This window comes from Crocodylus porosus, unplaced genomic scaffold, assembly GCF_001723895.1.
Source record: "Crocodylus porosus isolate Cpor-Errol unplaced genomic scaffold, CroPor_comp1, whole genome shotgun sequence".
Taxonomy (NCBI): Eukaryota; Metazoa; Chordata; order Crocodylia; family Crocodylidae; genus Crocodylus; species Crocodylus porosus.
Window position 1 is genome coordinate 36,516,484 of NW_017728886.1, and position 25,224 is coordinate 36,541,707.

Consider the following 25,224-nt stretch of genomic DNA (forward strand, 5'->3'; position numbering starts at 1 on the left):
CCAAATGGTACTCTACCAAAGGATTTTCATGCCATGAACTTTCAGGTTGGAGCCTAAATGGTCCTACATATTTGTCTGCTAACAATCTGATAATATCTTTCTTTGAATTATAATTGCCAGCTGTTGATTCCACACTGCTTAGTTGTATAGTACTTTTTTGTTGTTGTATTACCAGGTTGTGGCGGAGAGCTCTCTGGGCCTTCAGGATCTTTCCATAGTCCTGGCTACCCAAACAGATACCCAAGCAACAGAGAATGTATCTGGTACATTCACACAGCACCTAAGAGCAGCATCCAGCTGACCATTCAGGAATTCGATATTGAATATCATCCAAACTGCAGCTATGATGTTTTGGAGGTCAGAGTATTAGTTTTTTTGCACTCTAAGCTATGCATATTTCTATCTGGAACAGAGAAATACATTCTATAGAAGTAAAATAAACTAGAAGAGAGCAGATTTTTTAAAAATCTTAAGCTTATTTTTCAGGCAGATGAGGAATTTGACCTCATTGGGTTTATGGAGTGGGATGATACATATGCTTGGGCAGTGGATATTGAAGGCTATAGCCTCTATAGGAAGGATTGAATTGGGAAGAAGGGAGGAGGGATGTGAAAGAGTGGTACCTCTCCCTGCAGGTCACATTTGATGGCAAGGAGAGGTCCCTTGAGACCATCTGGATCAGGACACAGGGGAGGCAAGAAGAAGGGGATCTGATGGTGGGAGCCTACTATAGACCTCTCTACCAAAAAGAGGAGAGCAATCAGGCATTCTCCAGGGAACTGACTGAGGCAGCCAACACTAAAGACCTGATTGTCATGGGTGACTTCAACTACCCTGACATTTGTTGGGAAGACCGTTCAGCCAGCTCCAGCAGTTCAACCAAACTCTTGACAGCTATTGATGACCTGTTCTTGACACAGGCTGTGGAAGAACTGACTAGGGGTAAGGCCACTCTGGACTTAGTGATGACCAAAGGAGAAGACATGGTAGGTGACCTGAAGATTGGAGGTACTCCTGGTGACAGTGATCACAATCTGCTTGGGTTCACCTTCCACCAAAAAGCTGGGAATTCTGTCAGTAGAACAGAAGTTAGACTTCAGAAGGGCAGACTTCGGTAAACTCAGGAGCCTAGTTAGAAAGGCCCTTTGCAACCAGCGACTATGATTTGGGAATTCAGGAACGGCGGTGCTTCCTTAATAGGGCAATTCTCACTGCTCAAAAAAAAGCCATCCCGATGCAGTCAAAAAGAGGGAAAGGGACCAAGAGACCCTTGGATCAACAGGAACATTAGGGAACTTTTGAAAAAGAAAAAAAGAAGCATATATGCAATGGAAAAACAGTTCAGCTTCCTGAGAGGAGTACGCTCATAGGGCCAGGGTCTGCAGGTATGAGAGACAGAAAGCCAAGGCATACATGGAGATCAAGCTAGCAACCAAAATAAAAAACAATAAAAAGTCCTTTTATTGGTACATAGGGAGCAAGAAAAAATCATGCTCCGCTGTGGGACCCCTACTGAATACGGTGGGACAGCCCACAATTGACCCCTACGAAAAGGCAGAATATTAAGTATTCCTTAATACTTCACGTTGTATTCCTGAAATCAGACAGGAACTGGTCACCTATCCAGAGGCACAGGGAAGACAACAGTCCACATTAAATTAGTCCCAAACAAGTGAGAGTACTCTTAAAACATGTGGATGTTTTTAAGTCTGTGGGGGCCAAATCACCTGCATCCAAGAGTCCTAAAAGAGCTTATAGTGGTGCCTCTGGAGAAGCTGTTCAAAGAGTTGTGGAATTCAGAAGTGGTCCCAAACGACTGAAAGAGGGCTAAGGTACCCATCTTTAAGAAACAGAAGGATGACACTACAAACTATAGATTGGTCGGTCTGACTTCTATCCTGGGAAAAATCATTGAAAAAATTGTCAAGGAGGCCATCAACCACAAGCTTACAACTGGTGGGCTATTAAGAAGCAACCAGAATTGCTTTGTTGAAGGGAGGTCATGACTAACAAACTGGTGTCCTTTTATGACCAGGTAACTAACCAGCTGGACAAGGGACATGAGGTTGATATCATCTACCTAGACTTTAGCAAGGCTTTTGCTGCTGTTTCCCATGAGATTCTCTCAATTAAGCTAGAGGGTTCTGGCCTAGACAGTCTACAGTGAGGTTGGTCAGCAACTGGCTCAGGGGCTGATCCCAGAGAGTTGTATTGTAATTGATGGGATGGCCTCATCCTGAAGGGTCATCTCCAGTGGTGTCACCCAGGAATCAGTGCTTGGGCTGGTGGTCTTTATCAATGACTTCGATGAGAAAGTGGAAAATGCAATGATTAAATGAAATGGTGACACCAAGCTGTGGGGTAATGTGGGCACCTCTGAAGAGAGGGTAAGGATCCAGGATGACCTTGACAGATTGGTCCTATGGGCTGAACGCAATCAGATGAGGGTCAACAGGGACAAGTACCAGGTCCTTCATCTGGGTAGGAAGAACCTTCATCATAACTGTATGATAGGTGGTGGTCCAGTGGCTGACACTGCATCTGAAAAGGACCTGGGGGGTGACAATCGACCAGAAGATGAATATAAGACAAGAATGTGATGAAGTCGCTAGCAGGGCAAACAGAACTCTGACATGCATCAGCCAATGTGATGCAAATAGGTCCAGAGAGGTGCTCCTTCCCCTCTATTCGGCATTGGTGAGGCCACAGCTGGAATATTGTATCCAGTTCTGGGCACTGTACTTCAGGAAGGATGTAGGTAAGCCTGGAAGGGTACATAGAAGGGCTGCCCATCTGGTTAGAGTCCTGGAGGATAGGCCCTATGAGGAGAGACTCCTGAAACTGGGTTTGTTCAGTCTTAATAAGTGAAGACTGAGAGGTGACTTGATAGCTACTTACAAGTACAACAAGGGTGAACACCAAGACTTTGGGGAGCAACTCTTCAGAAAGGCACCCCGGGGAGGATGAGGACCAATGGGCACAAGTTAATTGAGAAAAAATGTAGGCTAAACATAAGGAAAAACGTATTTTCCATAAGGGTATCTAGAATCTGGAACACACTCCTTGCAGAGATGGTACAGTCGCCATCCCTTGAGGTGTTCAAGAGGAGGCTGGACAAGCACCTCGTTGAACTCGTTTGAGCCCAACTACCTCCTGCCCAAGGTAGGGGACTGAACTTGATGATCTTATAGGTTCCTTCCAGTCCTTCTATTCTGTGATTCTATGAGCTTCCCTTTTCCACTAAAGACCCTATGGATATGTGATCAGCAGGCTGAGCTGACACTTGTGCTGCTGTGCCTTCAGAGCTCTTTATAGGAGAGCTAGCTAGATAAATGTTAGTGGGTGTATCTGGGTGTGCAGCAGTCCTATCTGCAGACTGTAGTGTAGACATAAGCACAGTTGCACAAAGCAGTAGGGCTGTGCGACATTTTGCCACCAGTTTTGTTTCAGTGCTGTTTCGACTCATTTTGAGGTCAAAACAGTGAAATTGAAATGAAACAGGTATTGTCAAAACAGCCTCGAAACAAAATGAGGCAAGTCGAAACATTTCACCGTTTTGACGCTGTTTCAAGGTCTTGCCCATAGGCTATAATGGGGAAGGTTGAAACAGTGTATAACTTTGTCATTTCTGGCCTGATGTGGATGCAGTTTGCAGGAATGGTAGCCCCTTCTAAGGGCATAAAGCCAGCCAAGCTTCAAGGAGATAGGTGCAAAGGGTTTGGGGAAGCTGTACCCCAAAGTCTTGAAAGCAAAACATGTGTGTGTTAAGCCACAGTCACATGCCCCTGCTGAGACTGAAGCCCACTGCACCTATCTCCTTAACAGCTGGCAGGCTTCGTGGCCACAGCAGGGCCTAGCAGGCCTGCAGTTTTCACCCCCCTCTGCCCCAAGACAGACATAGTCCCATAAGCACCCATGACACAAGTTTTGCCTGTTAGCCAGAAATGCAGGGCCCCAGAACCTCTGCACCTATCTCCTTGAAAGCTGGTAGGCTTCGTGGCCTCAGGAGGGGCTAGCAGGCCTGTGGCTTTCACCGTGCTGTGCCTTAACACACACAGTGTCACCCATGTCATGAGTTTTGCTTGTCTGCAGCTTGACGTTCAGTTTCCCCCAAACCCCTGCACCTATCTCGTTTAATCTTGGCAGGCTTTGTGGCCTCAGCAGGGGCTAGCATGCCTGCAGTTTTGACCCCACTGTGGCTTAACACATACACATGACATGAGTTTTGCTTTCAAGACTTTGAGGTGCAGTTTCCCCAAACCCCTGCACCTATCTCCTTGAAACTTGGCAGACTTCATGCCCTCATAAGGGGCTAAGCTACCATTCCTGCAAGTTTCATCCAAATCAGGCCAGAAAATGACAAAGTTATAGGTGGTTTTGACCCCATTACAGCCTATGGGCGAAATGTCAAAACAGGGTCAAAACGGCAAAACTGTTTTGACGAAACGAAACAGCAGTTTCAAATCAAAACAGAACTTGAAACAGAACCCTGTTCCATCAAAATACCGGTCAAAATGGAACACTGCTGTTTCGCACAGTCCTACAAAGCAGTTCATCACAAAATCTGGGCTTATTCTTTTTAGATGGATCTAAGAGTGGATTACTAAAACTGGGAGCCACCTGATGAAATTAGTAGGTGACAGGTTTAAAACCAACAAGCAGAAGTACTTTTTTATGCAATGTGTAGTTAACTTGTGAAATGTATTGCACCAGAAAGTGGTAGAGGCAGACAGTATAGTCAGGTTCAAAAATAGACTGGCTAAGTTCATGGATCTACTATTAACTATTGAACAGAGTGGCTGGAGATGTTTAACTTCGTAAGAGATGAATGCCAGGGAAGGGATTGAATGAGGGATAGATCACTCTAGAGAGTGTTTGATGCTCTCCTCCATTTCTGCCACTGATAAAGATGGGCTAGATGGGCCGTAGATCTGACCTAGTATGCCACTTCTTATGTTCTAGGAGTGCATTCTATTTCTGTAATATTATTGAGGGGGAAAGGGTTAATGCCTTAACAAGTTCAAAGAACCAAAAGGCTGTGTCTAGGAATGTACAGCTTCATTATTTAAACTATAGACAGTTGAGAGAGTTGCCTTATTTTCTTGCTTCTTATGTTAGAAACCATGTGTTCCCAAAGTGAGTCTTGTAGACTGCATATCCCAAATTTGGAAGCTACATTAGTAGAAGTAGAAAACATGCTTTTAGGGACCATTGCAAGATGTTCCCTTGCTGTCTTCCTGTACAATACTATTTCATGTACATTGTTCACCTTGTCATGGTAAAAAGTCTTGTGAAGCCATTTCAGAATCCCAGCCACTGTCACTTCTAATGCATTGAAACCAGTTTAATGCTTTGAAAAATAATGTTTCAGCATGTTTTAAGCTTTAAAACAAGATCACAAGTGTTAAAGTCAGCTGCCCAATACATATGCAGCTGAACTGGTTGAAAAATGTGGAAGAACAGAGAAAAATGTCATGACATTTTCTAAATTTTTTAATTTTATGAGGTGTTGGTTGTAGCTGTCTTGGACATAAGTAGAACTAGGTTCTTTGGGTAAATGTGATATCTTTTATTAGCCAACTAAATAGTTGGAAAAAATGTTCTTCAGAAGCTTTTGGGCACAACACCCTACTTCGGGCATAGGGAGAGTCTGCTGTTATTTGGTGTTCTCCTGGATGGGATAGAAGCCAATATACAAAATTCTGTAAAATGCACTGTGTGACAGTGAGAATCAGAGGCCATGGGAGACAATAGGTGTGAGACAGGTAGGTGAAGGGATGGGGGAGAAACAGGGAGATGTTGACCTGGTGTAGAATGTAGGTGGTACAATGTAGAGCGTTTATCTGGGGTTATCTGATGGCAGGCAGGTTATGATGTGCCATAAATCTAATGTCTATATTTAGTTCATGATTTTTTTTTTCCCAATCTCATCACCAGAAGCAAACTTCCTATGGTCCAAAACACACCATATAAATCTAGACCATGCTGGAACAAGAAACGTAAAACTTGCCACCACAAACCTGTAACTATACCTTACAACAGAACCATCACCATTCCTGGATCTTACACCTGTGCCTTCAGAAATGTAATATAGCTCATCCAGTGTGTCAACATCCTCCCTTCCCTGCCCCGCCTCCCCCCACCTTCCTCCCCTCCCCCGCCACCTACCTGTCTCACACCTATTGTCTCCCATGGCCTCTGATCCTCACTTCTACTGATTTGCATTTTCACAGACCTGCATTTTGCGTATGGGCTTCTATTCCATCCAGGAGAACACAAAACACCAGCAGACTCTCTTTATGCCCAAAGAAGGGCGTTTGCGCCCAAAAGTTTGCAAAGAACAATTTTTCCAACTATTTAGTTGGCTAAGATATCATATTTACCCAAAGATCCTTGTCTGCTTACATTTTCTGACATGCTCTAATACTGAGGCACATAAAGAAGTGATAGCTAAAATAATGACCTTACCTAAATGAAACATGTAAGTTGCCAACACCCCTGAAAAATGAACTACTTAATTAGTTTAAATTATTATTGGTACCCACATTTCAAACTATTAGTCACAGTTTGTAAAGCTTCAGACTCCATCAACAGTTTCCTTCTGCTTTTTTAAGGATGTTTTTTGAGCTGTGAGATTCTTTAGATGATATGGCATGTCATGTCTTGCAGCTTCCTTCTTCACCTTTCTAAAGATAAATACCAGATTTGTACTCCAGTGCTCTGGGATTTCCCTCATCCTCCATGAGTTCTCAAAATTATTTTCCAATGCTTCAGAGACTGTTTTAGGTCCTTACGTACTCTAGGATGAAATTCACCAAGCCTTGAATATATTTCTGGCCTATGCTTCTACCCCTTGATCAAATTAATTGTGCTGGGTATCTAGTCACAACTCACATGTTTTTGTGAACTGCAAAGATTTTTGGTGATATCTTTTAAAAAACAAAAACTGAGCAAAAATAGTCAGAAGAGATTTGTCTCTTAGGCCACATGTATACATTGTACCAATTAATGTAACTAGTTATTCATGCCTTAAATAGTCACCCGCTACACGTTCAGTCAATTGATGGCAAGATAGAGAGGAATAAGCTACAAAGTTATTGCACAATGTATGTGAAATAACTGTAGCTAGTTCTTAGCATGCCATCCATTGAACTTATGGCCAGGGGTCCCTGTGGCTGGGAGCCCTGTCAGCTGTTCAGAATTCCCAGCTGGGGGAGCCCATGTGTACCCCTGAGCCTGGGACCTCCCAGCTGACAAGGCTGGTAGCCACAGGGGGGCCCCAGGCACCCCCCACAGCTGGGAGACTGCAGCTCATGTGATCTCCCAGCTGCAGGGATATGTGGGGGTACCTCTCCAGATAGGAAATCACATGAGCTGCAGTCTCCCAGCTGTGGAGGTGCAGGGTATACCCCCACAGCTTGAGAGCACCATCAGCTGAGGGGGCTTCTGGATGCAGGAACTTGTTTCTTGCTGCTGCAGGGGGTGCCTGGATTGGGTTCTCCCTTTGTTGACAGTAAGGCATGATGGGATCAGATTCTCAATCATGCTTCCATGTGGCATAGCAGGAGGCATGATTGTATGGATCGTACATCAGTTTCCATCAAGTCTTTACCTGCACCTGTGGATTGGCCCTTATTCAGATTCATAAAACAAAATCTAGCCCTCTTGAGCATATTGACAGTGCTTCCAATACTTCACTGTCTGTCATTTTTGCACCTGAGTTAATATTACCACATTTGAGTTAAAGTTTTCAGCTAGACCTAAAATGATTCTGCAGAGTTATGAAATAGAAGGGAGTGGCTAACAGACAGCAAAAAGGATAGAGGATCATTAAAACCTGTGGAGTAGAGAGAGATTAGCAGGAATCAGGGAAATGATAATGAGCCATAAAGTTAGTTGACTCAGTACTACCTGAATAAAAATGCTGTTGCCCCCCCTAGGCAGTTGGTTTTAAATGTTGGGTGGAGTGGGTATCAAACTGGAGTGCAAGTGCACCACTATACCTCCCCTAGATCTGCCCCGGCATGTACCCCTTCCTTCCATGCAAATATAAAGAGATATTTTGTTAGATCTTAATACCATTAAGTATTATACTTAAACTTTTGTCTCTCTATCAAAGCACCACTGAGCAAGCAGTTATATCTAACCAGGGCCAGCTTTATTCCCAGAACTGTGTCATGATGATGGTCAGCCACATAAAAACAGCCGTCTGTTGCTCATAACTCTGGAATGCTGACTTGATTGTAACAATAAATGGAACTAACGGGGCAGAAACAAATGATAAAAACAGACTAAAACCACTGGCTTTATTGAAATGCCCTGCACCCGCAGCCATTCTATCAAAAACATATTTTGTCTCTGAATCAGGTGCTCCAATCAGATTTTTCTATTTTATTTTTATCTTTCTGCAGCTTAGACACAGTGTAGGTCTGTGAGGACCACACCCTGAAATGTTTTTCTCCCCTGGCTTTTTTTCTTTTTCTTATGAGATTTGGTTTTCATTGTAGCCAAAAGTAGCATTTTATTGTGGGGTTTTTTTGTTATGGAAACATTCTGGCTCGTTTTAGCTCCATTTCTTGTGAAGCATCTGATTAGCTGAGCTGGCATAAAAGAGAAAAGGAAATCCATTCCTAGTGATAATAAAGTAACACAATGGCATGGTTTTTACTCTCCCTTTTGATTTTGAAATTGTACAAAAGGCTGTTGCAAAACAGGATAATAATATGGAGAAAACCCATAAAGTCTTCACCAACATTTTCTTCCCCTTACTTTCCTGGTTTGTTGTGCCTAACAGTATGTATAGTTGTTCAAGATGAGCCACCTTCATCTATCTCTGCTCTAATACCCTAAAAAGCAATAGATGACTTTGGTTCATTTTGTCTGTGGCAAAAGGGAGGCCTCAGGGAAGTAGAAACACAATGGGAATATTTTAAAAGCCTATCTGTCTATACATTATTTTCATTATGGTGAAATAATTTTGCTCAGTTTTCTTGCTAAATACCATTACTGCACAATTTTAGATGATTAAGAACACATGTTCCTGGCTGTATACTTGCTAGTGCTGTGATGCAGGAAAAGATACAACAAATAAAAGGAAAAGAGTTCCCACTTTGAACAGACTTCTGACAGATGTTGGACTACTTGGGCCCCACAAGCAGCCAAGTAGTAAGATTTTGCTGATGACATTGAGCTTCAAGCACAAACACATGCTTTTTTCCAGCACTGTTGCTGCTCCAAGCTTTCATCTAACAGCAGTCTCATTCATTCTGGCTTCTCCAGAATGCCTTGAGATAATGGATGGGACAGAGAGGCTATTATAAATTCAAGTCAGGCTTCTTCTCATCACAAGCCAAATAAGTCTCTTCCTATCTAGAATTAAAGAAAACAGGAAAGATCATCTTGAGTGCCATCTGGCCAGCTTGGTAAGGATGGCTTTAAACTAGGTTCCACAAGGATGGTGATCAAAATGCTTCAACAACAGAGCACACAGTCCAGAAAGGAAAGGAGTCAGAGGCAGCGTAACTCTGGGAAAGGACCAGAGAGCTACAGGAGTGCAACAAGTGATGCAAAAGGGAAGCGAACAAGTCAAAATGCAAATTCCATCTAATGCAGGTACACAACTGCAAGAAGGAAGGGGAATAAACAAGATGGGTTGGAAACTACAGCTTGTGAAAAGAGCTAGGATGTGACTGGAATCATAGAAACCTGGTGGGACAGCTGTTATGATGAGAATGTCAACACTGAGGGTTACACTCTGTTTTGGAAGGACAGGTTTGGGGAAAAAAGTGGTGGTTTTGCCTTGTATGTCAAAAACACATATACTTGTTCCCTGGTTCAGGAGGAAGAAGCCAGCAAAGCAGAATTCATTTGGGTGATAATGAAAGGTGAAAGAGGCAGCACCAATATAATGGTGGAGATTTGTTATAGGCCACCAAATCAGGAAAATAAGGTGGATGAACCTGATGGACTTGGCCATATGTCAAATGGCTTGAGCTTTTTCTGGATGCCCATGTATGTGGTGTAGCCCCAATCAGGCCTTGAATGGATTCTAATAGGCAGAGCAGCTGAGCGCACACTGGTTGTAGGACGATGGCTCCTCCTATGGCGTTCTGTTTATAAAGTGTGCAGCAGATACAGGAGAATGCTTCCCACTCCTTGTGGCTGGACTTCTTAGGTTGGACAGAAAAGCCGGTCGGGTCAACTCGTTCTCCTACCTGAAGTCCCTGAGGCTCCCTGGTTCTTCAGCCCTGGAATTAATGCCCATCAATATGGTCACAGTGTTCAGCTCCAGGGGCAATGCAAAATTACAAAAAGGAAAAAGGAGAATGAATCAGGGAGGGAGAAGCCTCTTCTCCTTACTGCATGTAGGTACAGAATTATTCCCTCAGCATCCTTCCTTTGTCTAGCACGGAGCGTCAGTCTTCTGGAAGGAACACCCCTCTTCAGGACTCGGCTTAGTGTCCCTGGCTTGAAGCTACTCTGGCTGCACTGGCCAGGAGCACACAGCTGCCTCAAGGCTGTTGCCTTCTGGCTTCCACTCAGTAGCCAGCTTTTAAAGCTGACTGCCTGTGCTTTTGGCTGACATCATCTCCCCGCACTGGCCCAAGCTGCACAGATAACTGGCTGATGAATAGCATGGGCTACTCCTCCAGAAGTTTCCCGCTTTTCACTGCCATGCCTGCATCAGATAAGTAGTCCCCAATCATGGGGCTCTTGCTGCAGAGAGTAGGACATAGGCCAATGGCTTGAAGTTGCAACAAAGTAGGTTTAGACTGGATATCAGGAAAAACTTCTTTATGGTTAGAATAGTGAGACAGTGGAATAGACTGCTGAGGGAAGTTGTGGACTCTCCATCTCTGGAGATGTTCAAAAAGAAGGTAGACAGGCACTGGTCATGGATAATTTAGGTAGAGCTATACCTATGTTCTACTACAGGTGCTTCTCATGCTTCTGGGCTTTGCTGAGAATATATTGACAACCTTTTATAGATTCAGGACATTGGCGGCCTTGGTTCCCTTGCTTTACCTGTCAGGTTAGGGTGTTATGTCTGTGATTCATCAAGGTTCACCATAGTCTTATGTAGATTGTACTTAATTTATACTGATGAACCTGTCTCACACGGGGTTGGACTAGATGATTCCTGGAAGTCTCTTCTAGCCCTTCTTCTCTCTGATTCTATGACTATTCAGGGTACTGGACATTCTTAGAGACCATCTTTGAAATACTGCTTATTCCTTACTCACTCTGGACAGGAGTTAGAGTGTTTCAGATGCCTTTCTGTCATTTCCACTGACTGTTTTCCCTGGAAAAAAGGGAATAGTGCTGTTTCCTCCACAACCTTTATAGAATTGCAGGGTGGGGCAACCTGCTTTAAACAGCAAATCAAAACATGGAAAGTTGTATTGAACATATGTTAAGCTTGGGGATGGAATTGGTTCATAGTTTAAAATTATTTGTTTTTTTGTACAGCACTCAAGATAGACCACGGACTTTTTGTGTATGAGTTCATTAAAATGTTCACCTGTTGCTTTTCTGAACCTTTTGAGCTTCACCAGAATATTAAAATACTGTATCAGTGTCACAGGTACAGCTCAGATGTTGGGGGTCAGGTTCAGAAGCCGAGGATCAACAATATTCTAATTCCAGAGGCCAAAGCTTGGGGGTCCAGTGCAAGCCTAGCGTATTTCATCTGGGGTCAGATGGGTCTGTGGTCAAAGCCAGGCCAGAGGTCAGGAACTGGAGAACACAGTGCAGAAAATAGGGTAAGCAGGGGTAAGGTTCCAAGGCAGGAACAAGGCGGGAGCAGGCAGAAGGGTTCAAAACAGAGGCAAGGCAGGGGTTCAGAGCCAGGAGGTCTAAGACATTAGCAAGAATACAGAAGTCAGGCAAGGAGGTCCATAGCTGGGACACTGCGAGTATTGTTTCAGGGACAAATTCCTGCAGGAAATGGGAGAACCTCATACGAGGGCCAAGGCTGAGCTGGAGCAGCTGTATGGCTAGTCTCCTAGTGGGGCTGCAGCCTGGTACCCTTGCCTGCAGGTGCCAGTTTTGCAGTTTTGGGGAGAGTATGCAAGGCAAAGAAGGTAAGGGTTCTTACTTTATGCAAGAACCAGGCCAAAAGTTTACCTAGAATCTTGAATTTACTCATGGTCAGTGTGGATCAGTGTTTTAATGCTTCCCATAGACATCACGTGAACTTTGGGGAAAAAATCCTATTTTGTGGTTCATGTTAAAATAACCCTGTTGATTTTTTTTCTACCAATACTTAATGCCATTTGTACAACTTCTATTTATACAATAAACATCCTGAATATGGGTAGTTCAGAGAAGTAAACTTTCATGGATGGTCTCTTGGAACAGACTACAGTGCTGTGTATGTTTGCAAATTTGGAGACACGAATAAAAAAATTAGGGCTAAAGAGTTTTTAATTCATCCTGAATGACTGCAATACATGTTTTGAGTAATAAGAATATTAAGCTGTGTCATCAGGGCAGTTGGTTCTGATCTGTATTGTTATGGTGAACTGTGTCTTCAAATGGATTTTGTCACTTTTTCTTCTGTTTCCAGATCTATGGTGGGCCAGATTTTTGGGCTCCTAGACTGGCCCAGCTGTGTGTGTCAAGATCAGCACAGAACCCACTACAAGTCTCTAGTACCGGCAATGCTGTTGCAATCCGATTCAAGACAGACAGATACGTGAATGGAAAGGGATTCAATGCAACTTGGCAAGAGATACCAGGAGGTGAGTATTCAGGGACACTTTGCTGTTGAAAACATGAAATCCAGGAAAACTAGTGAATAGGCAAACTAGTTTTGCACACTTTAACCTATTTAAATATTCTGGGTTTGAAAATTCAAAACAAATCCAAATGCTGCTTAGGTTGGATTTCATTTACAAGAAAAAGTGAAATATAAATGGAGAGGAGAAGGAGAAATAGTAATGGCAAAAAGAAATAGATTAAATTTGCTACCCATTTGCAGCAGCTTGATTTTAGGGAAGATTCTTAAATCTCACAGTTTTCCCTATACCTAAAAAAAAAAAATGCTCTTTATTCTGTTTTAACTAAAAGTTCCTTTTGGTTTTAAATTACAAGTATAAAGAGATTTGAGAATTTACCCTAGTCTTGAGAACTTTTTAAACTCCAAAAATATTTGGAGTGATCAGTAAAACCTGGAACTTCATGAGAGTCATCCAACCCTTTGTGATGATTTGCTCAAACCCTTACTAACAATCAGGGAAATACATGTTACATTGATCCAAAGGTATGTTTCAGTGATAGGGTTCTTATGAAAGTGCTAATCATCAGTAAATAACTAAACTGAATAGTGAACACTTGACCATTTTAAATATAGCTCTCCCACTTAATTCAATAAAGTGATTTATTTAATTGTTGAAATTCACACCTCTCTGTTTTTACAGTTTTATTTGAAAGTTTCAGGATTATTTGAAAGTAACAGTTTTATTTGAAAGTTTCAGGATTTTTCTGACTATAAGGGCAACCGAAAATATTTATTGAGCTGAGCCTTTCCAAAGTGTTTAGATGTTGATTGGTAGTTTATTCAAACTATTTGAAACTTCTGATGTCTTCTCTTTCCTCACTCTTTGACATCCAAACTTTCTCATTTCTTTCTCTGTCCTCTACACCAGATCCTAAAACCTACCTGGTTTTCCTTTCACAGTTCCCTTCCATCTCCAACCCCCTTCAATACTATTTCTGACTCCATCTCTATCACCCAGACATTTTATAGCCTCAGCACACCCTATTGGAATCTGTTTGATCCCACTGAAAAGTCTTGCACTTCATCTGCTGGATCCACCATAGTGTATTCCAGGGGCAGGCAAAATACAGCCTGTGGGCTGGATCTGGCTTGCCAGGCCAGTCTATCCAGTCCACAGGACCCCTCTAAAAGTTAGACAGTTATTACCTGCCAGTGGCTACCTGTTCAAAAGCCAACAAGGCACTGGCAGCACAAGTCTCTGGTCATAGCAGCAAGCAGTTTGGTCTCTGGTTACATTGCAACCAACCCAACCCCAATCTGACCTGCCCCACTCCACCCCTACCCCCCAGAAGCTTCTGAAGACTGGAAGTTTCTGGCTAGCAAAGCCTTCTGCCCTGGCAACCCTGTGGCTGTTCCCCAGCCCTACCTCATTTGAGAGTTGAAATTCAGGTAAGAATGGGGGATGGGGTGACGTGGGGATAGGAGAGACCACTGGCAATGTGGTGTTATAGTGGGAGATTGTAGGATTGTGTAAGGTTATGGTAGGAGGGTGGGAGTATATGTGGGAGCTGTGGGAGGGTGTGGATATGTGAGGGGGGTATGGTGGGAGGTGGGGAACCAGCCCCCCCATTCTGTCCCAGCTGCAAGGCCAGGAACCATATGGCCAGAACCAGCCCAGCAGCACATGGTTCCCCGCTGCAAGGCTGGGACCCACATAGCACGGCATGAAGCCTGGACAGCACAGACCCAGCCCAGCTTGGCTTCTCCATACCATGCCACTTGGGTCCTGGACTTGCAGTAGGGAACCACGTGCTGCCAGGACAGGATGGGATGGGATGGGCTGGCTCCATGCTGCACCGCTTAGGTCCCAGCCTTTCAGTGGGGAACCGCATGCTGCCAAGGCAGGCTGGGCCAACTCTGTGCTGCGGTATATGATCCCTACCCTTGCAGCTAGGAACTGTACGCTGCAGCCAGGACAGGATGGGTGGGGCTGGCTGCAAGGCCAGAGAATTCACAGCATGGCATGGAGCCAGCCCAGCTTGGCTCATCCTGGCTGCAGTGCACAGTTCCTCACTGCAAGATTGTGACCTGCATGGCACAACATGGAGGGGATGGGCCAGGCCAGGTTGACCCTGTGCCGTGCTGTGCCACATGGGTCCCGACCTTGCAGCTGGAAACTGTGCACCACAGCTGGGATGGGCCAGGCTGGCTCTATGCCACATGATAGTCTGCAGCCTTGCAACTGGAGCCGCATTGTGGCAGGCCAGGCTGGCCCCATGCTGTGCCATATGGGTCCCAGCCTTGCAGCTCAGAACTGCATGCTGCAGCCTGGATGGGACAGGCAGGGCTGGCTCCTCACCTCCCACCATACCTCCAACACACACCCACACCCACCACAGTCCCCACACACAGTCCCACACTCCCCCACTGTAAACCCACCCACACACATCCACCTACACTCCAACACCCCTGACCATATCGACACACATCGCACACACACCCCACCCCCAGCATACCCCAAAACACATCTGCACTCTCCCACAGCTTACATACACACTCCCACATGCCCCTACCCCAACCACACTCCCTACCCCCACCCTCCCCCACATAACCCACTCACCATACCCACACCCTCACACCCACTCACCAACCATACAGCCCCCACATATACCCTCTTACTTCCCCACACACAGTATACAAAAGTAAGAGTTTATTTGGCGCTATTATGCAATCACCTCTAGATACACTACATAATTCAGGACAAAAATATTTTATAAAATAAAATTAAAATCAGTTGTAGTAGATGTTTGATGTTGTTAGTATATGATTTGGTTTTTTTTCCAGTTTCAAGATGGCAACCCCCCCACCCTTCCTCCAAGGACAGGGTGAGGAATTTCTGGTGGCAAAGGTCCAGGGTTAGGGGTGGGACTTCCCAAGATAGCAACCAGGGGGGCAGGGCAGCTGTCAGGGAGTAGGGCTTAACCATACAGCCCTTGAGAGCTCACCAAAACACATTAAGCAGCCCTCCAACTGAAATAGTGCCCATCCTTGGTGTATTCAGACTTCAGAACCTGCAGCATTATTTTGGCTAGAACAAATTGGGTTCTTCAAGAATAGTGCATAAGAATAAAGTGTGTGGAAGAAATCAGACTTCGCGTTGTGGTTGAATCAGAACTGACAGAGCCAGCTTTTCTTTATTTAGGGCTACACTGTGATCACAGGGAGAATTCCATACAGCAAGGGGAATCACCCACTTGTCTGTTTTAAAGGATTTCTTGCACTTTCTAAGTTTACAAGCATATTTATACTTAAGACAAAGAAAGAGGAAAAAAATACGAGGGACAGTAAATAACTGATCATTAACACACACACAGACATACAGGTTGTTTACTTAACGAAGTGTGAAACTGTGCTTATAGAAATAGTTATCAGTTTCTGGTTTCTCAGAAAGAAAAATAAACAACATCTGTACACAGGGTGTTATATCATAGATAAAAAACAAAGCGTTGTAGAATTCGTTATCTCAAAATATTTAACGGAAATAAGCAGTATCAACACTTCTGGTCTCTGTCTGGTTTTTTTCTAATCAAATAGGTCAGAAGCCCAATTCAATTACTCCTACAAGTGGAACAACTCTACCTAGTCCAGAGAATTCCTGGCCTGGAAGTTAAATAAGAGAAAGGATGGATCTTAGAAGGAATATAAGATTTTAGTTCTGGATTATACCAAAGGTCTGAGAAAATGTGAGACTTACGTTATGTCTCATCTTAGATTTTTCAGTGTGCCGAATCCAACCATTGTCACTAATGTGTAAATAGTATAGGACATCTATGTGGATAATACTTATTAAAATAACTTTTAATATCAAGAAATGTAAAGTTCTCCACCTCAGGAAAAGCAACCCCCAATACACCTACAGGCTTGGTGGCACCAAACTGACTAGCATCATGAATGAAAGGGACCTGGGAGTAATAATATCCCACAGTATGAATATGAGCTGACAGTGTGATTCTGTAGCTACTAGGGCAAATAATACTCTGGCATGCATCAATGGAAGCATCTCCAGCAAAGCCAAGGATTCTTCCACTCTACTCAGCACTGGTGTGACCACAGCTGGAGTATCGTGTCCAGTTCTGGGCACCACATTTTAACAAGGACATGGACAAGCTTGAGAGAGTCCAGAAAAGAGCCACACATATATGATCAGTCTTAACAAGGAAGCCATACGAGGATAGGCTGAGGGACCTGGGACTCTTCAGCCTGAAAAAAAGGCTGAGAGGGGACCTGGTAGCAACTTACCGCTACACTAGAGGAGTACATCCAGGGTTCGGTAAGCAACTGTTCACCAGGGCACCCGAGTGGAAAGCTAGGAGTAATGGCCGCAGACTCCTGGAAGATCAACTCAGACTCAACATTAGGAAAAACTTCACAGTCAGGGTGTCCAGACTGCGGAATAAGCTTCCTCCAGAGGTGGTGCAATCACCTACCCTGGGAATCTTCAAGAGGGGACTAGACAGTCACCTTGCTGGGGTCACTTGACCCCCAGTTATATGTACTGCTTGGTGCAGGGAGCTGAACCCAATGATCTTCTGAGGTCCCTTCCAGCCTTGCAATCTATGAACTTTTAAAATAGCAAGGGTAAAAGCTATAAAGAAATTAACCCTCATGCTTCAGCCCATAAGTCCCTCACTAGTTGCTTGGGGTTAGTCAGAAACTTCTCTCACAAAGCCTAACTGTTGCATGGCTCTCCGTTATGCAAGTTTTATATTTTTATCAGGCAGGAATGATGACTTGAGACAGGTCACTGAACCGGGGAAAGGGAGAGGAGTGGGGTGGGAAGACATTGTGCTTTTCCCATGCAGTGATTCCTGTGTCAACAGAAATTAAGTCATTTAAGTTATTTCCCTGTTAATTTAAAAGACCAGCTAAAATATTGCTAAGGATGAAAGAGCTATTGATTACATCTTTTCCAGGTTGTGGAGGTGTTTTTCAAGCTACCAGTGGTGAAATTCATTCTCCAAACTACCCTAATCCTTATAATGACAACACTGACTGTTCATGGGTTATCCAAGTTGACTATGGCCATCGCATTCTACTGAACTTCACAGATTTTGACATTGAACCTCACCATGCCTGCAATTATGATAATGTTTCTGTAAGTACCACTGAACTTTTCAGAAGTTTCCTTAACAGTCTTGAGAGGAATGCTTTCAAAAGAGGAAATTCAGTATGAAGTCTAGACTACAAGTGATGATTATTTATCTACAGATTATTTATTCATTTACCGGGTGAGTTACAAGGTTAAAACCGTAATAAATGTGAAGGATTTGCTTTGTTCATCCCATAATGGCAGTCTGCACAAGTACTTTTATGCCTTCCTTAGGGCTGTCAGTGAAACATGGAACTGAGCTTATTTGGAAACCCTGAGTGTATGAGGGAGTCATGGAGCAAGCTTCACACTGGTGCTGCATTCTCTCTATTTCCTTTGGGATTATGTATGCCCCAGGACAGTATGTGGGGAAGCATTCCCAGCACTCCTTACGAAAAGATGGGAATATGACTATGATGTACCCTTTTGTGGGGTGAGCTATGGTTTGAGTTATTTACTTGTAGGTTCTAGTACATGTTTTGTCATCATGTGATGTTCCTGTCCAGGATCACAAAATTTGTTATAGAGCTGAAAAGGGAGAATGCCAGGCACAAAAATGTTTCTGACCTTTTTCTTTATGTGCATACTACATTGTGTGATCCTCGTCTGGCTTTTGAATTGCCTTTTTAGAGAATCTGTCCTGTGGAAGATTCATATTGCTCTCAACCGGCAAGCCCTTACTGAACACAGGAATTCAGACTGCAGCTCAATCAGTATGTGAAAAACAAGACATTGCAAAGCCAAAGTTATAGGCCTCATAAGAATAGAAACCAGGAAATTTGACCTTTACTGTCAAACTCTACTTCACTCAGTACAAAGGAACGTGTGATCTGTGAGAATCCATAACGTATAGATAAAACATGGGGAACCTAAACCAAAATCCAGCCCTCTTTCTCTGATAAACCCTTGTTTACAGTGAATTAAAACTGGCAGGAACAGGAAGTTTTTTGAAAACAGGTCTATGTTGTTAATAGTGTTAGGGCCTTCTTACACAGTAATTTTGGGCAGGTCCTGGTGCTTTTAACACCTGGATTGTCTACACGTTAAGGCTAGGGACAAACATTCAAAAAGCCTGAGCTTGAATTGATTCAATCTTTGCAGGTTAATCTAACCTAGGTAGTCTGAACTGGTTTGAAACTGGACAGACATTCTTTCTGGATTGTGGACATTCTAGTTGTCAGTCAAACTAAAGTTTTTTTCAGAATAGAAGATGGAGAATGCTATTTTGAACCCCAAAAGATTTTTAAAAATCAGCGTTTTGACTGGCCCAGTGAACCTTTATTTTTCTGAATGCTATCTATTCAAATGCTGCAATTATATGATCTCCCAACTTGGGCCTCAGAAATGGAAAATACCTGTACATATATACAATGATATGAGGTTTTTTTACTAGGTTTTATAATAATAAAATATTCCTCTTTCTTTTTGGTGCCATTTTATAGTATAAATCCATTGCAAATCTAAACATTTGCATATAAGAAGAGGGGATCCCTGTGGGGTTCAGATGTGTGAAGGTCTACTGCATTCAAGTTTTATTAAAGTTTTTCAGTGTTAGTTTAATGTGAAAGAAAAGGCAACAATTAAATGGATGAGATTTTTTTTCCCTTTTGTCACACCAATAAGCTGGAGTTATTTTCATGAAACACCTGAATAAAATTAGTGTGTGCACATCCTTTTGTGAGGGAGTTATCTGCGTTTCATGGGAATGTAAGCCAGGAAGAAGGAATGGAGATTTGTAAACTGATATGTTACTGTGAATGTATTTATTAATAATAATTCAAAGCAGCATAGATGGAAAATGTAGACAGTTAAGGAAGTTAGTGGATTTTTTTAAAGTCTTCTACTATAGGAAAAAATGCTGTGTGTGACTTAACACACTAGTTCCACCCTTCCTCCCTAAACCCCACCCCTTATCTTTATGGATTTTATGTGTTTTGTGAGTTCCCCCAGGGACACCCCTCTGCCCTTTTGTGCACCATTGCCCATTTCTTTATTCCTGCCTCTCACCACACAATTCAAAATAGCATGTGTTGCGAAATATTCCTTTTTGCAAGCTGTAGGCCAATTCTTTGGTAAGATTTTTCCTAGTGTTTTTAATTCCTTCTAGAAACATGATTCAGTGGAAAACACATCAAAGCACATCTTTTCACACATGGTTTTATAAACAAAACAGAGGGACAAAGAATGGTCTGTTCAGGTAGTTCAGGATTATACTGAGACTTGGGGCCACTGACAGATATTAAATTAAAGGTGTGATGAGATCAGAGGCATGATCCCAACAATCGTGCCTTTTGCCATGGCATGGCAGGAGGTGTGATTGTGGGATTGGAAATCAGATCCCAATTGTGCCATATATACTGGTGTATGGGGAGCCCAGGATCATGGTCCTGACCTCCTGCACTGGCAAGTAGCAAGCTTGGCTCTGCTAGGAGCCGCAGCTAGGAGCCCCAGTCAGCTGATTACAACTGTCAGCCAGTGGAGCATAGGAGAGTCCTTGGCTCTGATGATCTCCAGTGGCTGGGAGCTCCAATCAGCTGATTGAGGCTCCCCGATGCAGGGAACACACTGGAGTCTTGAAGGGTTCCAATGTGCTTCCAAGGCTAAGAGCACCGCTCACAAATTAAATTGAAGGCATAATAGGAATCAGCCACAAAATTGTTACACATACCTTGGGTAATCACCAGGTATCCAGGTTTTCCATTCGCCCTGGAAAAACATAGATACTCTCCTTTTTAAGGAGAAAAATCATAGGAAACAGTGGGTTTATATATATAAAATACGAATTGAGGGGGAAGGGTTTAATCAGAGAAACTGCGATTTTTAAACAGAAAACCAGGATCCCTAGTAATCATTTTGTGGCTTATTTCCTGTTTTAACATGTCATTAATGGAATAAACATGTGGCTGGGTCCCTACTTAAGACATAATTAACTAGTTAATCATGGCTTAGGTGTAATGTCTGTCAGGGGCTTAAGAGAGCTAAATTCTATTCCATGTTTTTTGAAGAGAAATGCTGTAATAGGACAATGAAAATACCGTATTTTCTTGAATAAAACATGACCCAGAATATAATACAAACTTTGTTTTTGAAAAGCAGGATAAAGAAAAAACAATCTTTCCTTATAGTGAGTATCTAATTAGCAACAGCTAGGGATCAGGGTCTGCTTGTTGTTCTGCTCCCTGAGAGTCAAATGCAGATTTTACTTTTACTTTTGCCCATAACCACATTTCTTGCATATAGAGCACATTGCAATTTCCAAGACCTGGTTGTGTGTGTGTTGTCTGCAAGATATATGTAGTATATTGTTTCCTATATATTTTGACCCTGTATTTGTTAGAAATTATAGCTGAAGTTCCACTGTAATCATAAGTCAACATGAGAGAATACCTGGACAGAATGCTAAGGCATAACTCAAAAAACTGTGCTTAAAGTGAGACGCAGTTTAAAGGGTGGGGAGATGCAGTTTTTTTTTCTCTGAAGTGGTTTATATTACATAAATTAGTTTTTTATTCTTATTCCAGTGGAACATTTTGTAAGCAGGAATATAGAACTGAATCTTGTAAGGGTTGCCACAGAGGGGAAGCATTTTTAAAGAATCCAAGATGCTGGAAAGGGGACCTTTAAAGAGAAATTAGCCATGAAGTACAATTTTAAAAACATAGCTAAAAGACTGAAATCTCTCTCTGTATTTTGTCTTGTGCTTTTGCAAATGTCATGACTACTCTCATTTCAACAAGAAGACAATGAGTCACTTAGACAAGCTTATTACGTGATAGGGGAAATAGCAGCACAGCAATACTATTCACAGTGTGAAAGGCAATATGGATTTTTTTAAAGTCACATGCCTAGATAATTTTCCTCTACTAATGCAGCAAGTGGGATGCCTTGTGGATCTCAATTTATGTTTGCAAGTTCACTTTCAAAAGTTATGTGGAGAGACGTATTACATGGCTTAATATTGTGAATTATGTTCCATTCTACCCATGGCATTGAAATGATCCTTATGAAGCAACCAAGTAAAGCTAACAAATAACAGACAAGTAACAACATGGCATCAGAAAATACACATTTTCTGCTTCTGCTAGACCTGTAGTTGCCATAACTTTATAGAAATATATATCTTAGTATTGCTCCAATCAGGCTTTTAATTAGGTTTGAAGAATGGAATTCATTCCTTGGTTTTTGAAGAATGGGACTGTCGCAGGCTGTGGGCTTACAAAGGCTTATAGTGGGGCAGTGAAACATGATTTTAGGCCTGCCCCACAGTTCTCGGCCAGCTGATAAGAATAATTAGCTGTCACAAAGGAAGTAAAAAGACTTCCAGAGAAGAGGGAAGGGAGAGAGACAGAGGAACATACATGTTAGGCTAGTGGCTGCAACACCAAGCCAGGGCAGTTTTTCAGGGTCTAGGACGGGGTGTACAAAATATGGCCCACAGGCTGGATCCAGCCTGTTAGGGCTTTCTATTTGGCCCATGGGACCCCTAAAAATTTAGAAAATTGGTTATTATCTGCCCCTGGCTGCCTGTCAAAGATGACAAGGCACCAGTGGCAACAGGACCAAAGAGAAGCTGGTGGTAGGACCCAGCGGTGGCAGCAGCAAGGCCTGCCCAGCCCCCCCCCCTCCCAGTTCCCCCCTCCTCAGTCTTCAACCAGAAGCTTCTGCCTAGAGAGGGAAACTCAGATAAGAATTGGTGAGGAGGATTGCCGGCATAACAGGAGCCAGCCCGACCAGTCTGGCACCACACAGTTCCCAGCTTCATGGCTGGGAGTGCAGGATGCAGCAGGAACCAGCCTGGCCTTGCTCCCATGGTTTCCGGCTGTCTCCTGCTGCACCATGCAATCCTGGCCATACAACAAGGAACCATGTGCTGCTGGCTAGGCACAGCAGGAGCCAGCTAGGAGCCAGGCACTATACAGTGCAGCAGGAGCCAGCTAGAAATTGCAGGGGCTGGGCTGAGCCAAGCTGACTCCGGCTGTATCTTTCAGTCCCAGCCAAGCAGCCAGGAACTGCATGCTGCCAGAGCAATGGGTAGGCAGGGGAGGAGAGTGGTATTTGCAGGCAGGAAGGAAGGGAAGGAAACAGATGGGGAAGGGCAGCAGCGGCAGATAGGGGGGAAATGGCAGAGCGTGGGCGGGCGGAGCACAGGGCTTGTGCTGGTGTCCCAGGGCCAGGGCTGGTAGAAGCCCAGGGCAGGGTGGCAGGAGTGCAGAGCCTGGGCTGGCAGGCATCAGCACCCCTTCACATGCCCAAGCCACCCTTCCCCTTCACACATGCCACAGCCCCTCTAGCCACTCCCCCACACCCACTCACTCACAGCCCTCCACAAGCCACATACATCTCCACTCACACAAACAATCTTCCCTACACCCCACATACATGCATACCCTCACACACACATCCACAGCCCTCCACAAACCCTGTACCCACCCATCCATACCCCCCAACCCTCCCTACGGCCTCACAGTGTACAGAAGTAAGACTTCATTTTAAGCTATTATGCAGTCACCTCTATGTACACCATGCAAACATGTATAATTCAGGACAAAAACAGTTTTTGAAATCAAATTAATATATGTTGTTTGATTTTTAGAATATAATTTGTTTTGTTTCCAGTTCCAAGATGACAAATCCCCTAGGCAAAAGGAGTACTTCTGTGGGCAGTGGGAGGGACTTCTGGTGGCAAAGGTCAGCGGTTAGGTGCAGGACTCCCAGTTGCAAGATAATAACTAGGGGCGGGGCACCTGTCAGTGAGCAGAGCCACCCATGCAGTCCTTGACAGCTAACCAAAACTTAAACAGCCTTCCAGCCAAAATAGTTGCCTGCCCCTGGTCTAGGAAGGGACCCTGGGGATGTGAGGTTGGAAGCAGCAGCACCACAGCAGGGAACTCACTCTAGAGGGACAGAAGGAAGGCTGCTGTGCTGAGAGCACCAGAGAGTAGAGTCACCTTCTCAGGGCCTGGGCATGATCTAAAACTGCACCCCACCAGGAGTGGGTGGCCTGGTGGGGCTCCCAGTGGCACAGGAGCCTCAAGGAAAATACAAGACCAGTTACCACCCTGGTGGAAGGTGGGTTGGGGCACCTCAATAACCCCTAGCCTCCACATCACTGTGGGTAACAGCTGGGGCCAGGCATGGTTATGGCCATCTGAGCCCCCACTGGGGAGGGAAGCCCTGTAGCCCCAGTGAGGGGGAAACCAGAGGGCTGGGAGTCCAGTGTGCATGTGTGAGTTTGCATAGAGTTGCCCCAGAAGGGGCCAGGGCAGGCTTGGTCCCGGTCAGGTAATTGGCTGGCCACTACCTACCCCAGTGAGGGTCACAGTAGAGGCCCAAAAGATGGTAAGTCTGCCACCCAAGGTGTGCGCTATATAAAGCCTATGGTCTGACTGTAGGCCGGGATCATTGTGTCAGCTAGATGTCATCTGCAAGGCCTGGCTGCTGTGTAGGGGAGGAACGGAGCCACAGGCAGCACCCCGTGGCATCAGGGCAAGAATGGGTAGCCTCCCACCTAATTAGAACCAATTAAGAAACAACAAGGCGTAGAAGGTGAGTGAGGCGGGTGGTTGGCCCAGAAACAAGTGGGTGGGCCAATGGTGGACTGGCCCCTGGAAGGCCCCCTATTACAGTAGGGCATACTGACTGTAGCCATTTATTTCCTTTATGATTTCTCTTTTTTTTCATTTGGGTTCAATCTCAACTAAAATTAAAGTCAGCCCTTGTTGTCTTTCTCCTCCTGATTTGTCAGATAACAGAAAGGAAAAAAAAAGTTTTTGAACTTGCAGAAAAAAAGAAAATTGTTTATGATAAAATTAAAGTGATGTTTTGCAAAACCAGCTGCCTTTTTGCTTGCTTCCTTTCTTTATATTGATGTCTGCCAATTTATGAATGTATGCTTTTTGTCTGAGCACCAAAGATGGAATCAGATCCTTGCAAAGTATTTTAAAATAGTCTGTCTAGGTGATGCAGCCCACTGATGTATCTATTAAATGCACTTTATTAACTTCCACACAGTGGCTGGAAGGTACTGAACATTCTCTGTGCCTTTTCCATCTTTCCTGCTCTAAACAACATTTCCAAACTTCAGTGTGTAAGTTAGACATCTAAATCTACAGAAAAGGATGAAAATAATGAAAATATGCAGTGAGATGTTTAACAGTAGCTGCTAGGGGTGCACCAATAAAAATGTTCTTGGCTGATACTGATAGCTGATGATTAACCAACCATATCAGCTGATGGTTCCCCCAGGATCTGGGGGAACATCTGTTCACCAGAGCGCCCCAAGGGATGACGAGGTTGAACGGTCACAAACTCCTGCAAGACCGTTTCAGGCTGGACATAAGGAAGAATTTCTTTA

General features: G+C 43.9%; 1 protein-coding gene across 1 annotated transcript in view; it reads left to right on the forward strand.

Annotated features, from left to right (window-relative positions):
- Window positions 1–25,224, forward strand: part of CUBN (cubilin) — a 251,865-nt gene that overhangs the window by 117,324 nt on the left and 109,317 nt on the right. Inside the window, exons 29-31 of the mRNA XM_019532506.1 lie at window positions 176–357; window positions 12,569–12,743; window positions 17,695–17,876. Coding sequence (XP_019388051.1) covers window positions 176–357; window positions 12,569–12,743; window positions 17,695–17,876 — 539 coding nt within the window. The remainder of the gene's footprint in view (window positions 1–175; window positions 358–12,568; window positions 12,744–17,694; window positions 17,877–25,224) is intronic.